Source organism: Seriola lalandi, unplaced genomic scaffold, assembly GCF_002814215.2.
Source record: "Seriola lalandi dorsalis isolate HSWRI2012SDOR001 ecotype SW California unplaced genomic scaffold, Sedor1 jcf7180002054901, whole genome shotgun sequence".
Lineage (NCBI taxonomy): Eukaryota > Metazoa > Chordata > Actinopteri > Carangiformes > Carangidae > Seriola > Seriola lalandi.
In genome coordinates, this window is record NW_019525453.1 from 8,032,184 (window position 1) to 8,049,159 (window position 16,976).

Here is a 16,976-nt window from a genome sequence, read left to right on the forward strand (position 1 = left end):
GTCTCACTCTGATGGACATATTGAAACTACAGAAACACTCTCTGGAGCTTTTTTTTTTTTTTTATCTCAGACAATCTTTGGCTGAGTACACTGACTGGTTTTATTCTGTTCTATCATTGAGTTACTCACAGAGTTAACATTAATAAAAAACAGCTGCTACCTGAATGTTTTCTACATTCAGCTTTGACAACACAGGAGGAGCGGTAACTGATTCAAATCTGTATTTTGCAAACACTCATACAAACTCATTTTCGCTCGCAGTGTGAAGCCCGGCTGCAGTAAATGACGACAGTACTGCAACGCTAGCAGATGAAAACACAGTAAACAAAGGGTTATTGTTGTATTTTGATCAACTTTATTCTAGCTGATGCTGCTCCAGTAAAATACGCCCAGATCAGCCCAGGAGTTAGCTCATTAACCACTGCAGCATCAGAGCCACAGCGAATGAACAAACAGTGTAGTTTAGGCTAAATGGATGTTACTCAAGTTATTATAAATTATTAACATATTCTTATTTGTTCAAATTGTGCTACAGGCTTCAGGTGACCTGATGTGATTCAAAGCGTCTGTTGTGTGTTGCCTTTAACTGTCTGTGAAGGTGAAATCAACGAGAAACTCTGTGCGGGTCTGAAGCCTTCACACCAGGAGCACTTTCTTTTCTTTCCCATCGCTCTCTCGCAGAGTTAATTAAGGCTGTCAGAGTGGGGGTGTCTCAGGGGAAATCCTGCTTTATATTACTGTGATTGGACTTCCTTCAATGTTCCTCACACACATAGGGACCTGACAGTTTCACCTGCATATTGATTATATTAAGCCGACACTGTCCCTTAGGTGTGTTTTCGGTCTGTCTCGGACGCCGGTCTTCACTCAACCTTGACAAGTTCTACATTGTTTTAAAGCTCCAAGTCTCCCGGGGCGTCGTGTAGCGTAGTGGTTTAAGCAGGCGCCCCATGTGTAGAGGCTACAGTCCTCGTTGCAGTCGGTTCGGTTCGGTTCGAATCCCGCATCGGACGGCCTTTCGCTGCATGTCATTCCCCCTCTCTCTGCCTCCCCGTTTCCTGTCACTCTCCACTGTGCTGTCCATTAAAGGCATAAAAGCCCCAAAAAAATATACTTTAAAGCTCCAAGTCTCCTGATTCTATCTGTGCAAAGCATTTCAGGATCTTCACATCCCTGCAGCAGCTCCTTACTGTTTCGGCTTGTGAGGGACGACACCTCACCATTTTCACCACAAGCTTTCCTTCAACAAAATACACCCAAGCTTTAGTCCATAAAAAAACCTGTTGTCATGAAAAAAGTCCAGAAACCTGAGCCGTTTCATTTGCAATTGCCTGATTGATTGAGCCCAGGTTTAAGACTGGTAAACAGGTAAAACAGGTAAAACAACAGTAAACAATAACCTTTTTATTTTGGGTCTATTCTTTTCAAGCTTCAAGGCTGTGATTTGACTCCTCCTTTAATCTGATGACTGTGAGTTCTAAGTTAAGTTACGTGTGAAGAATATGATTTGTAGGCCGGGGCGTCTCTGTAGCTGTTTAAACTCCATCAACCAGCCAGTTAATTTTCTCTGAGATTGTTTGACTGATCCGATATATTTGACTCAGTGCTCAGGGAGATGTTTCTTTTGTCTGTCTGATTTGTGATCTTCAAACGAACACACACACTGAGGACAGACAGCTACCGTGAAGGGTCCTGGCCCGACCATCAGGGCTGAAGGACACTTCATTATAAGGAGTCGGGGATTGACGACCTGCTCTGCCCTCTGAGCCACAGCCGCCCCCACAGTGGTTTATTATTTTCATTCTTCTAGTGGTGTGAAGGACTCAAGGAGTTCAAGTCCAATTCAGAATCAATTCGCTACTCGATATTTCCCACTGTGTCCTTTACTCGTCTGAGGTTTTATTTCTTATTTCTGTTTTCATACACGACCATATTTTAATGAGAGTCTCTTTCCTCATTCCTCTTTTTCTGCCTCTTTCACATTAAAAGCCTTCAAGCAATTAAAGTAGCAATCTAGAGCTGCAACAATTAGTTGATTAATCGATAAATTGATCGGAATAAAATTCATCGTGAATGATTTTGCTAATTGATTTATTGTTTCAGTCACTTTTGAAGCACAGAGTATCAAACGTTTGCTGGATTTGATGTCATCTTGTCATATGACAGTTTGTGAAAAGATGTTTGCGTTTCGGACTGATGGAGGACAGACAAATGAAGTGACATGAAGATGCCGACTCGGGTTGTGGGACGTTTGCAGTGTGGACTTTTTGTGGGAATGTTCTCAGTTGTCACTTATCACTGGTTTATTCCTTATACTCTCTAAAACATTAGAAAATCCACCTTAAAACAAAGAGTATTTTTCCTGTGGCAATGGAGTTTTTCACTAGTTTGTGACATTTCATAGACTGAATCAAGAAAATAATAATCGATTCAATGAAAAGGACTGACGAGGACAAATAATTGTTACCTGCAGCTCTTGAACATTCCCTTCCTTTCCCTTGAAGGCTTTTATTGTGAAACATCTGTAGGAAGTCTATAGTTTCATGATTTGATCAGAATGAAACAACCAGCCTGTGAGAACAGTGTCTGTGTCACATGTTGCCCTCAGGAGGCGACCACCCTGTAGGAACAGCCTTTGGAGTTCTAGTTGTACCTGTTGTGGGAGTGGGCGGGGCTGCATGTACGGCGGCTGGCTGGGGGCAGCTGGCTGCTGCTGTGGGGGGCTGAAGTATGGGGGCTGGCCCGGCTGACAGTAACCACCAATGTTCTGCTGCTGCTGCTGCTGCTGCTGCTGCTGACTGTACTGAGATCCCATCTGAAGAGAAACAACAAACATCAGTGAAATGAGTCTCCCATGAATAAATAACGAGTCGGCGCGCTGACAGCTGATTTACTACAGACAAACTGAGCCAAGCTCAGTTGTGGTCAGAGCTATTTTGGGTCCCATCACTTCTGAAAGACCCATTCATTTTCACCATTGACACTAAGTGTGTTTCCATCCACCAGGTTTTATGAGCATTTTCAGTTTGAGTGGAAACACTGGAAATTAAACCAGAATAAAAGATCTATTTTAAAAGTATCTCAGGGGGAAAAGTTGTGTAGATAAAAAGCAAAGTATGGAGAGAGAGAAAACATCAGATCTGTGTGGAGCGATGAGGAGGAGGCTGGAACCCTCTTCACACAAAATACAGGAAACAAACAGAAATGTCAGATTTCCATCACATGTTTTTCCATCGTTTGAGCTTCGACTGAAGCTCTTTTAATGACCTCATCTTCTTCTGCAGTGCTTTAACAGCAGCGACTGGAGAATCAGCTCCACCAGCTGTTTACCTCCATAAACCAGCCAACTCATACTCACACAGCAGGAGAGGAGAGAAGCTCACATTAATTAGCATTTTATTTTGATAATTTTCTGGATGTCCGGTTAAAATTTGGATGAAAACTTGACAAACGTTACATTTATTCTACGTCTGTGTCTTGGATGGACATGAAAGTCTCCACTCAGTACAAGAGATGAACAGCTGTGTTAGAAAGTCTCTGGTCGTTGATTACTTTAAAATTTTGCATCCATTTTGGATGAATTCAGCGACTTTAACACTTGTTCGCTCCATAGCGATGGAGGCAGGGGCTCATGGGTATTGCAGGATTTAGAGCCATCCGTGATGCCTAATGAAGATGAAATAATTAACACTGGTGGTCATAACATAAACCTATAGGATCAATGCATTATTACATAGGACGTCATTGAAATGGAGCTGTGCAGTGATATTCTGGTGAGCTTTTATCTACTGTTAATATCCACCTTTTCACGTCACCCAGACTCTACTGAAAACACATTTAGACGACGGTGTAGTTTGAGTTGTTTCTCACTTTGTTTCCACTCTGCTGAACATGTGAAACAAGCCGGAAAACACACTCTGCAGAATTCCTGGAAAGTGACCTATATATTTACTTTCCTGAAAATCCCCCCCCCCACCCCCACCCCTTGAGAATTACATATATTATCAAACTGTCTCTGCCTGGAATAAAAACCCTTCCACAACTCCATGACTCTATAAATTGGTCATCATACTGTCCAGGTGCCGGGACATCTGACCTCTGACCCCTTCACTGTTAGCGCCTCTTAATGTCTCCTGACTGTGAACAACGGCTTGTTCTACATTTATTAGAGTCACAGGAGAATCACATGATCATCACTGAGAATGTGACCACGTTTATGATTTTAAACGCATTCCTGCTGATTTCACATCAGCTGACGACCAGACCTAAACCAAAGCCGAGAGCACAGTTCATACACTGAGCCGGTTTTAAAGTGCTTCACACACACATTAACCATTAATTACTTTTTTTGGATTCAAAAATGAACTAAACATGGGATTTGTCCATGAAGGGCCAGACTTCTGCACACTACTGTGTATATATTAATAACACTTCATTTTATACTGAACAAAAATACAAGCGCAACACTTATTTTTACTCCCATTTTTCATGCGTTGAAATAAACTTTTTTTCTACACACACAGATGGTTTATTTCTCTTATTTTTTTTCACAAACGTGTTTAACTCTACTCTATGTCAGTGAGCATTTCTGACAGGTGAGGCATGATTGCTACACAGCATGATTAATGCACAGGTGTACCCTGAGCTGGTCAAAAAATTAGATATGTAAGCAAAATAAACCCTTTGCGTGTGTAGAACTTCTTTTTTTTTAATTTTTATTTCAACTGAGTAAAAACAAAAGGGTTGCATTTCTAATTTTGTTCAGTATTTATTATATATATTTAAATGAGCCAGTTACTTGGTGAAAGTGTGGGAGAAGAGAAAAATAACCATATTGGAGATACAGTATGTTGCAGCTCTTTTCAGTGAACAGTTCATTTGTAAAAAAACAAACTCTTGCTCTTTTGTTTTTTGTGAACGGTGAACTGAACGAATCAGTTAACAAATGATGAACGACAGTTTTAGCTCACGCTTTACAACAGTTTTACGGCACGCCACATGACGTCTCCATAGACACGGCCCAGCTTGGCTGGTGCTAGCAGTACAGACAGTACAGACGCATCTACTACTGCTGAAGCCAGTTTGTTTGAGCATTTGAAGCAGTTTTATGAACAAACAAGTGAAAACCCAGATGGATTATATTTATATATGGATTTTAAATGTAACCCATGTCTGTGATTCCTCAGTGATGTACAACTGGTGGTGATGGATGGGCAGAAGAAGGTTCTATTGAAAAAGAATAGCGGCTTTTATTTAAAAGAAACGGAACAAATGAATGTGAACTAGTTCATTTTTGGAACTGTGAACTTAGTTCAAAAAATTTTTTAAATGAAGAATGAACGTGAGCTAGTTCTTTTTCATCTGTATGAACTGAACCTTGAACTAGTTCATTTTTTTAAAGTATATTTTTTTGGGCTTTTATTGGATAGCACAGTAGAGAGAGACAGGAAATGGGGAGGCAGAGAGAGGGGGAATGACATGCAGTAAAGGGCCGAACTAGTTCATTTTAAGTGTGAACTGGCACGACATTGATCATTAACAATGATGGGGGAAAGCAACTTATAAAAAAGGATCCATGTTGATGTTTCATCAGCAAACTCTTTATTTATTTATTCTCCCTACATAAATCATATTCAGTCAACTAAGTTTCACTCCATCCTTTTGCCCTGGTCACCCCCCCCCCCCCCCCCCCCCCCCCCCAGCAGGGGCTCTAGTTACATAAATGTTGGTTCAGTCTTCGTTCAGACGTGACGGGAGTACTTCAGAAATAATATGTCAGCCAGTCCACAGAGGAGTCGGGGGTTGCAAAGTAACGACACCAACAAAGAAGAGTGTTTTCTCAGTTCTCTCTCAGGCTGCATCACTGATGGATTTTTAAAACTTTTTTTCTTCCAACTGAACCCTCCTCTTCTCACAGGGAATCCATTGACGCTTTCACATCAGTTTCATCATTTAATCTTATTTAGAGAGCGAGTTCGTCTGCCTGTTTCACGATATGTGACAGCGAACAAGCAGAAAATGACAGGACATTAAATTTGGACTAAAGACCTTCCTGCTCTCAGAGGCATTTCACTGAAGCTCCCTTGACCTGATTTGTCTCTCTTTGGTTTTATTCTTTTAATTATTTGTGCTCGTCTTTGACAGAATTATTTACTCATTTGCTTTCGTCATTTTATGTTTTAATTTGCAGCCTGTTAAGCAGATTTTCAGTGTGCTATATGAATAAAGATTTACTTACTTAGATGATTTCTCTAAGGATGATGTTGACATAAATGAACATTAAAAATATAAAAGGTTTTTTTAAAACCCTGAGCCTCTCTTCTGATCGGTTGACTATTTTCTGAGTGATTGAATAAAAATGTAGCAGATTTCAAGTAAACAACCAAAATCCCCCCAAAAAATCCTGCGAGGTTGGAAGGTGGGTCCAGGCAGGCGGGCCTTAGGCCGGTGTCTGCTTTGTTGTGACATCACAATGTTACAGAGGTCCTGGCAGCTCGTTTTAAGGCTCAGTTTCTGAATACAGGCTGTGTGCATTTCTCTGTGGACTGAGGCTTTGATACTTTCACAGTATTAATATAGAACCTAGACCTGATCTATAATCAAACTACACATGGACATCTACCTTTATACTATATGGGACCTTTGAGATAATTCATTGAGTCTCTCTCTCTCTCTGCATGTTTCACATTGGTCTGCTACAGTTAAATCTGACACTGTCCATGGATCAGTGTGTTTATCAGACATGAAACCAACATGTTAAAGTGGCAGAATGGGGTGCATCTCTGATACGAGTTACTCAACATATCAACTCCAGGAAGTTTCAATAATCTTTGTTCTTCCTCTAACAACAGTGAGCAAACCGGTTCCGGAGGATCTACAGCAAAGCCTGACTCCTCCTCCTCCTGCTGCTGCTGCTGCTGCTGCTGCAGTCTGAAAACCAAAACTGATTCAGCTTCACTGACACAAACTAATTATAATAAGCTCTATACTTAAACATTAAAAAAGGTGTACAGACAGGTTGAGATCCTGTATTTAAATCAGGTGTTGTAACACTTCCACAGACCTTTCCCATTAGACCGTTCTCCCCCTGAACGCTCACGCCCTCCTCGGGAATACAAGCTGACACAAAATGCAATAAGACGCAACCAGACTGCAATCTGTGAGAAGTGGAGCGCTTGGAGCTGCGCTGACGATTAACTGCCTTGCTCAAGAGCAACTCCTGCATGTGCTCAGGCACTTCAGCAACCGCGGTGTAATATCAGTGTGGTGATGAAAGCAGGAGTCAGGGATGATGATGATGATGATGATGATGATGATGTCTGCAGTCTGAAGCAGACTTAATGAGAGTGTGGTAACATCGGTGCTACAGAGGCCACAGGGTGAAGTGAGAAATATTGATGATCGATTGATCTTTGAAATCATTTTCTCTGCTTTCTATCACAGTGAACTGAATCTCTCTGGGTTTCGCACTGATGGTCGGACAAAGCAAGACGTTTGCATGTTTGCAATGATAAATTTGCCAATGGCACAGCGGATGTTGGTTTGTTCCCTGAGGATGAAATGAGGTATAGTAGAAGTGTTTGTTGACACGAATCTGCCAGTTTCCTTCAGGTAAATACAGAGAAAACTAAGGAAATTATTTTTGTTGTAAGTTGTAAATTAATATAAATATCTTGGGACAGTAACTGATGATGAACAATCGTGAGAATTAAACAAAAAGGACCTGAATTCTAACTCTTATTGAGATTTTTCAAAACCCGCAAATAACCTGATTAAAATGGACCTTAATCTGGAGGATTTCCCCACAGTTTCCATACTGTTCCTTTGAAAAATATGAAGGATACAGTCCCAGATTTGGGTTTCAGACTTGAAGAATTGCTCTAAAATGTTCTGTCAGAAAGTCACCAGTGGAAAAGAAACCTCCTGGACCCAAAAACCAGGATCAATCTAACCAGCACAGAGGGGGGACGCTGACTGGTCGACATCCAATTTCATCTGAAATCAGAGAGTTAATAAAGGAAGAGTCCTGAGGCCATCTGGGGCCTCGCTCACATAAAAGTCATTACCTTTCCTCTCTTAGCCCCTGTGGCTGTCTTCATCTGAGCAGAGACAACATCACTGACAAGTTCCCTCTGGCTGAACCAAAAAAAAAAAAAAAAAACCTCTGTCAACCTGTAATGATGTAATAACGTCACCGTTACTCGGTGATGACAATCTCTCTCTGGAGGAATCTGTGAGACGACATCAGAGGATTGTCAGAGGAAAAGCTCCAGGGGAAGAAAACAGATCCGAGAAATCTACGACCTGAGAACAGAGACCTGAGCCAGGAGAGAATGGCTGAGAAAACCACCTGCAGAGGGTCCACCGGAAACAGCAGACACCAGGATCCAACAGAGAGGTTTCCTCAAGACTTCAAAAATATGTTGGGTATTACAACTTTTACTAGAAAGTCGAACGAAATAAAAGAGACAAGAAAATACTGAGAGATCAGTGAAAACAAAGATCCAAAAAACCCAGAAGGTTGTGTTTATATGGTAGTGCACTGTAGACCACTGTGGCAAGTGATTCTGAGCTTGTAAACTGTGTGTAGAGCTGCAACCAAAATTAATCTGCAACTATTTAGATAATCAAATAATTGTTTTAGTCATTTTTTAAGCAGAAATGTTAAATGTTAGTTGGTTCCAGCTTCTGACATCCAACAATTTGACCCATTTCTTCATCAGACATGACCATAAACTGAATATCTATATTTCTAGACACGTTTCAGAAACTTTTATACCATTTATCAACCAAACAGAGTTTAATGGCCATTTACAGACAGAAAACCTCAGGCAAGGTCATATTCCATCACAGAAGTACTGTGAGGCTGCAACCAACAATTATTTTCATTATCAATACATCTTACGATTTGTTTTCAACAGCCGATTGATTGTTCAGTGTATAAAATGTCAAATTAATGAAAAAGCTCATCATTATTCCCTGACGACACAACGGTCGGATGCTGTGTTTACTGTCCGAGAAAACTGGGAAACCAGAAGCTGGAACAAGACTTCTCTTTCAATTGAGTAATCAGTTAATCAACTGATCGTTTCGGCTGTAGAGTACTGGTTGGTGTCTGGGCAAATAATGACACACATAATGACATATCTCTAGTGGGGGTCAACAGGGGCCCAAAAACAAACCTTTGTCCCAGGGGTCTTTAGGAGATTAATTGGGTCATGTCTGGAGCTGGGAGGGATTGTGCATCTTGTTAAAAGGATACCAGGGTTTCCCACAGGGTTTTATACTGGAGCCTCCACGCCGCCACCACTGTCAGAAGAATTTTATAAAATATAATATTAAACTCATTTAAGAGCAACTAAACATCTCGTTTCAGTTTAAACACGCCTGCTATACAAACTCAAAATATTTATTCAAACACAGACTACCCACCCACGAGGGGCCCCACCCTCCTCACAGCTCCATCACGTCACTTCTATTCCTTTTATTTACATCTGGCAGCCACCAGGAATTCACAGAACCATAGTTACATATGTAACCCTCAGTTTAACGCTTATACTGTAAAGAGGTTGTGTTTTGAAGTCATGACTGGAAATAGCTTTTACATCGACCAACATGGAAGCATTAACTTTGACTCCCTTTCACGCTCATCTTTGATGATAAAGTTCACTGGTAAAAATGGCCGCATACAGACGTCTGGAACCACTGCACATGCATGAAAAAGAAGCTGTGTATGTAGGAATAATTTGGATAAAATGACACTAATCCTACACATGAACAGCAGTGGAGTGTCGATCATATCATTCTATACTTCATTGAAGTCCGCAGTAAGTGCTGTTCAATACAGTTGGCTTTGAAGGTTACAGGAGGTCAGTGTTGGCGGTTCAGAAGCAGCATCAGTCGTCAGTAAACACTGATAAACCTGGAGGAGCCCCTCTGCTCTGAGCAGCAGCACAAGACCCAGACCAGAAGTCTGGAGTCTAAAAATAGCCGGAGCCCAGTCTGCACCAGGAATAGCCTGACCCAGACTGGCCCGGCCCGGCCCAGCACGGCCCCCTCTGCGGGAGCCACGTGGTTTGACAGCATCAATGGCTGTGTTGTCCTGCGAGCGGCTCATCCGGTGACGAGGCGGTGATGCTGCAGATGAATCAGTGGGTCTGCTCCATGAACAAACAACCAGCTCAAAGTCTCTCAAAACAAGTGAGTTCATCCCAGCTTCAGAGTGGCAGGAAACACTGAACCGCTCTGAGCACACAAAGGACAACTTACAGACTGTAGCTGTGAGCGTAAAAAGCTGCTCCAGTACAACAACTCACCCATTTCCCAACATTTGGCTGTTGGCTGACAAACATTCAGTGGTATTTAGTTGTAGACTGTGTTGGATCATTTGTTTCAGAGTGTCGTTTTCTGATAAATTACAGCAGAGGGTTTAATTTTCACTTCTGAGCTGCAGCGATGGAATAAGAGTAACAGCATTAACACTGTCAGGAATCCTGTCGGGAACCAAAGAATCTTTTCTCAATTAAAATGCAGCTTTATCTTTATTATGTATTTATTTATTGTGATGAACCCTCCCTCTGTTCCTTAGAACCAGAGTGAAGTCTGGAACAGCAAAACGATTTGACTGATCTCTAACAACATCCATCTTAAAACCTCTGCTGTTCTTCGGTGCCTTTGATTGATTGATTTCTTTATTTCCTTTATTGCATTAACCTCCTAAGACCCGAGCTCTATTCTTTGCTATATAGGCTGATTGGGACCTGAGAAAAATGATGTCCACATATGAGGACATTAGTTTTAAATTTCGATTACTGAGTGGCAGTATAATATCCTCATATGTGGTCACCAGGCCCTTGTTGAGAAAAAGTTAGTATTGTGGTCTAGAGAACCCAAAATGTGAGGTCCACATATGTGGACGCCAGGTCCTAGGAGGTTAAGGGCAACTTATGCCTGCAGCTGCACTATAACTGCATTTCTGCTCTATTACTACTTTTGTGTTTTTAAATTTTAGTTTCATTTTATGTTCTTTATTTCATTTTATCTCATGTTTAAATATAATTTTTTTCTGTCCGCATTGATTTTATTCTGTTTTTTATTGCTTATAGTTTTAATGTTTTTTTTTTTTAATTGCTTCTGTGTTTGAAATGTGCTGCATGAATAATGACTGTTTACAGTGAGCTGATTGGTCAGTAGTTACACCGTTGGCAGGTGTTGATTAGATCCTCTGAAGCTAACCTGGCCCAGCAGGTTACCCTGGCAGCACAGGTTACCAGGGTGATGTAACCCAACTACAAGTGAGGCAGCTTTGTGATACCAAAAAACCTAAATCAAACCCAAAGATAACTGGATAATAGGATGCTCATTTTGAAATTTAGCCAATGCTCGTTAACCGACAAGATTAAAATATACTAGAACGGATGAGGGTCTGTGACCCAATACAACAAATGGTTTGTTTTTTTTTGCGTGCAGAACCGGCATAATAGCCTAGACCTCCTGTGTAGGAAAATATTTTATAACTTCAAATAAATAGCATATAGTAGCCAGACTTTCTAATGTATAAACAGTTTAACGACGCGAAAACACTGACTGAATCCTGCAGTGCGGAGAGCGCTGTAAGGAAAACTTCCTCCTCCTCCTCCTCCTCTCTCGGCTAATTAATGATCAAAAACAGCCAACAGGTGAACAAAACCTAAACTTGTAGTCACATTTTTCAGACCTCAAAATAAAATAAACAGGGCAGGTCTATCTCGGCCCTCAGCATAGCGGACAGCTTGTCTACTGGATTTTGAAATAGCAACATGTGGACATGCTGTGGGGTCAGCCTGGTGCGCAGTCTGTTAACTGTGAGACCCGCAGGGAAGAAGCACATCTGATTAGCTTTCCACCAGCCAGGATTAGTATCCAATGACGGGGGATTGTCTCTCATAGATATACAGTAAATATATGTATACACACATACATTTGTTTAACTGCTAGTTTTAAATCGGTCAAAATTCTTATTGTTGGTTAATGGTTAAACGGTTAATTATCAACATCGCTATTGGATAACCATCTAATCTTGCACAGGCCTAAAAATGAGACCTGAAACCAGCTCGTACCAACATCTGTAAAAGACCTGAACCAAACCGCCAGACCCAAGTCTGGTCTGAAACCTGAAGATACGAATGGAAGACCTGTTCCTGCACCGCTGCCATCAGATGCAAAATAAATAAGAATCTCTCTTCAAAAGTGATCAAGAAGTCACAGAGGGTATCAACGGATTCAAACCCAAACTAAGGTACTGATACAAGTTCAGTATCAGTACGTTTAGAGTTTGAAATTAAGTTGTTTTTTCTTTTTCAAAAAGGTTGACAGACCATCTCCTACCTGTTGCTGAGGGTACTGCATCCCTGCCATCCCCATCTGCCCTCTGCCGGGCATCCCCATCGGGTATCTGTGGGGGGAGGGAGAGCCGTAGGGCTGGCCGGGGTACGGCGCCCCCTGCTGCTGCTGGGAGTACGGGTTGTTGCTCATACTGTAGAGCTGAGAGCGCTTCATCGCCATCGGGTCCATGGCCGGCACCTGAGCAAGAGAAATGACTGGATGATGAGTGATTCTGTCACCACAGACCTTGCTGCTAATTTACAAAGGCAACATGTGTACTCAGAGTAGTAGTAAATACAAGGCATTTAACACTAGTATTAGCAGCTAAAGGGAACAGTACACTCTGAGGCACCTCTGAGTGTACTTAAGGTATACTTAGGTTTGTTGTGTACGACCATATCTGTGACTTTCTGAAACCGATGACCTGACAACCGCACCCACCTCATGCCGTGATGGGTCAGCTGTGTAGAGGTGAGGAAGGAGTCATGGTTTGAACTTCTCTTCAGACTCATTATTCTTCACACAACTATTTACGTCACCTTTAATGTGAAAAGCCGATGTCGTCCTGAAGAGACTACCTGAAAGCATGCGCTACTATCTCCATATAAAATATATCACATCACCCACCTCTGTGACCGCTGACTTTTCACCTTACCTTCCAGTGTGGCTGTTCGGATTAACTATCAACACTTTTGATTTCCAACATGGTCAGACATTACCTTGTACAACACAAGCCTGACACAACTTGCCCCTCCTGATTACCTTTTCCACAGCCTGCTCAAGGCGAGAATGTTACGCCGCCGTTCTGTATAAAAAGGTACAAACGTGGAACTGGGGTGGGGGTCTACCTTTAAGCTGGAGAACCAGTATGGTAGGATAGGACACTGTCACTGTTGTGTTACGTCACACCCAGCTCATGGTGCCCTACTCTGCAGCTAATGTATTAGCTCAAAGGCCAATGTATCATCAGGTACAATGTAAACAAAATTGGGACTAAACTCTCATGTCAGAACAGAATCAACTGGAGCAGCAAGATGTGACAAATCCAAAAGTCTGGGAGGCCACTTTAAACTGGAGTCAACAGTCACACCTGGGTACACTTTAATATTCACACACACTGTATTTGACACACTGACATAATAGTAGGTGAGAGAAGTGACTCAGTGCGAACAGATGTTTCACGGCTGCAGCTAAAAATAGAAACCATTTATGGTTTTACACACACACGCACACACAAATGATCCAGACATTTAATCCTGTTCTTTCATGTTTTTTTGAATGGAACATCTCCATCCATCAGCTGAGAAAAGAAAATACACATAAAAAACAAAGTGGAGCGGCTCTGGAGCTCTGCCAAGTCCACACAGCTGGTAGTAGTAAGGGAGGATGATCCAGCTGGAAAAAGACCTGATCAATAATCCAGATGTAAACAGAAGGGAGGGAAACTTGGCCATCAACGATGCTCAGTAAAACATCTGACAGTCTGATTCTCAGATCAGTCATAAAACTCTACAGAAGCTGATTAAAGCTAAATTATTCCAGTAAAACAATGAAAGCTTGAGATATTTTGGCAGAGCAGCTCACAAATCCATCATGTACTGGAAGAAAACATTAAGGATTAAAGGTTTTATTTAAAACTAGGATTGGGCGACATAAGGATGTGATACTACATACCAATAATGGTTTGTTTTGTGAATCAATCTGAAATGTCCTAGACAGAAAGACCGATAAACAACATCCCGAATGACTTATCGGGAGGTTGGTTTGCCCTAGTTTGTGCCTCTCTTGTATTAATGTGTCTCTCATGCCGAGCATCAGTTTTTCTGAAAGATAAATCGCTGACAATCACTGAAAAACTCAGGAGGTCATTTATCGGCACTTACTGGTGTTTTAAAGAGCATTTCCAGAATCTTTAAAGACTCTTCTGACCATCGAATATTCTATTCGCTGCACAATAGCAAAGATTTGTATCCCATCCTCCAAGTTGTGCCTCTTACCTATGACAATAGCTGCAAATGACTTGTGCTGCACAATACAAGAAAAATAAAAATGTAGTATTGTCTTTGAAAATATTACTTTTTTTTATTTTAAACACACTGATTAGTATGCAATTTAATTTCTCAGTCAATCATTTGATAAGTAAAAAGTCACATCATGGGGCACTCCAGTGGCTGGCCTGGTGGGGAGTGTGCCAGTATGTGACTTTTTACCAGTTGTGGGATAAATAAAGTGAATCTAATCTAATCTAATCTAATCTAATTGAAAGAATAATAATCAGCAACTATTCAGATGATCAATTAATTGCTTCAGCCACTTTTAGGGAAGAATTGTGAAAAAAAGGCTTCACATTCTCAGGTTCCTCTAATAGTATGACTGCTGCTCCTCTTCCTCATATATGTTCTTTAAACTGAATCTCTTTGGGGTTTTGGATTTTTGATTCAGATAAAATAAGACATTTGAAACCTCAGTATAGTTGTGATTAGTATTTTTCATTATTTCTTTTTTATTTCTTTTTTATTTTTTTATTTGTTTTGTGGACCTAGTGGTTAATTGAAAAAAAAAAAAGATGATTTATCTATAATGAAAGCAGTCATTAGTTGCAGCAAAAAGACTCTACCATCCTACTCTGTAACCTCCAGTGTATTTAATGATCAGGTTATGGTGAACTGTCCCGGCGACATGAAACAAGAATGACCAGACAGGAGTGATCCATGAGGCAGTGTGGGTAAAGGGCGGGGGGGCTCAGGCCTCCTGCAGGCCCTGGATGTTGTGGTGGGGGGAAGCATGCTGACTATTTAGCTCCAGTGTTATGCCGGTGGTAATGGGCACATGGCTAATCTGCATGTGTGAAGGTCAGGGCTCTTGTGTGTCGATGGGGCCATAATGGGCTCCAACCCAACAAAGCTGAGGCCAGATCTGAAACTAAAGGAGCGGCCTCACCAATATCTCACACCGCTGATAAAACTCCTCTCTATAGGGGGGGTCTGTTCTCCAACAACAGAAGCAACTTACAGAGCAATGACACCTCAAATTACCTCAAAAGAGATAATTAGCATATATGAGGCAATAAGTAGATGTCAGGGTTGAATGGAGCTGTCAGAAAGCTAACTGTCAGATCCTGTCACCAAATGTCAACGTCCCCAGACTTCATTTATCACTATAACAGCTGATTATATGTTGTCACAGCAGCTACAGTCCGCGGTGTGATTGCATACATACATGCAGCCTCTGCAGGCCTGTGCGGTTCGGTTAACTACAGCTAAAATGCTAATGTTAGCTTAGCTTCGCGAGCTAAAAACGGAGTCACCTTGGACACAGAACCAAAACCATGACTTTACTAACTACTGTTAACTCATTTGGTGGTTATTTATTAATGTTTCTGCAACTACTTGACTAAAGACGAGGCCTTATTTGCTTGACAATAAAATAAGCCCTTTAATTAGTGTCGGGCTGTGTACATGATGTCTATTTGCAGTGGAAATAAAAACTACACCTAGCTCAACAGCTAACTGAGGTTAGCTATTTGGGTTAGCATAGCGGCTAACTGGCAGGTTAGCACGTTAGCCGGAACAAGATGACTGTCTCTGATTATCCATGTGAGTTTATCAGCAAACAACAAAGTGTTTAACAAGGCGTTACTCACCTGGGACCTGCCGCTTCCCTGCCCGTTATTCCCCGGGCTCATGGCCGGGTGATTTCTTTGTTGTCCTCCCCAGCCATGAGCAGCCGAGCCGTACTGGGAACCCATGTCTTTAGCCAACCCCATGCTCGGCTGCTGCTGTGCTGAGGGATTATTATAGTCTGGATATCCACCTCCATAGCCCCGCATCATCGGGCTCGGAGACGTCAATAACTGGTTCAAAGTCGGTGTAGCCCCGGACGGGTGCTGCTGCTGCTGACCCTGTCCAGGAAACCGCTGAAATCCTCCGGTGTTGCCGCCGCCGCTTCCACCTCCAGCCGGGGAGCTGGTAGCAGCCATAACCGCTTTGCTGTGGTTAGCAGCGGCCGAGCTACCGCTGCCCGGGCCCATCAGATTGTTCCCCTGGCGTGAGGGACTCATCATACCTCCGTATCCACTAGTCCCGTAGCCGGGTCGATAGTTCGGGTAGTGGTTGTACGGGCTGTTGTTGTTATAGCCTTCGTGGGAGTTCTGAACCTGGTCCATGGTTTTGTGTACCGAGAGCGCCGCTGTTACCCCAGTCCCTGGGCTTTGTTGTCCGCCATGTTGATCAAAGCAAGGCCCTCCTCTTCCATTCCCATAATAATGATTAAACTCGGAGCTGGTCCCACTTGGAGGAGGGTTGTTGTTGGTGGTGCTGGTGGCTGATCCCAGGCTGGCATCCATCCGCTGCTCCTCCTCCTCCTCCTCCTCCTCCTCCTCCTCCTCCTGACTCTTGTTCAGGTGGTACTGGTGGTGGCGCTCTTCTGCTCGGCTGTTCCCCACCAGGAGGATGTTTTCTTCTCCTCCATGGCGTTGTCTGTTCCCGCTGCTCTCTCCCTGGCCCCGCTGGATGTTGTTTATGTTGTTGTTTTTGTTGTTGTGGGTTTGCCGCTGGTGGTGCTGCTGCTGAAAAAAGTGGCTGAACGGCGGAGGTGTGTGGTGGTGGGATGAT

The 16,976-nt window shown here is 42.3% G+C and overlaps 1 protein-coding gene across 1 annotated transcript in view; it reads right to left on the reverse strand.

Moving 5' to 3' along the window:
- arid1b (AT-rich interactive domain 1B) overlaps positions 1 to 16,976 on the reverse strand; it is a 50,848-nt gene extending 33,872 nt beyond the window's left edge. Inside the window, 3 exon segments of the mRNA XM_087180317.1 lie at positions 2,654 to 2,815; positions 12,367 to 12,561; positions 16,007 to 16,976. Coding sequence (XP_087036443.1) covers positions 2,654 to 2,815; positions 12,367 to 12,561; positions 16,007 to 16,708 — 1,059 coding nt within the window. The 5' untranslated portion in view covers positions 16,709 to 16,976.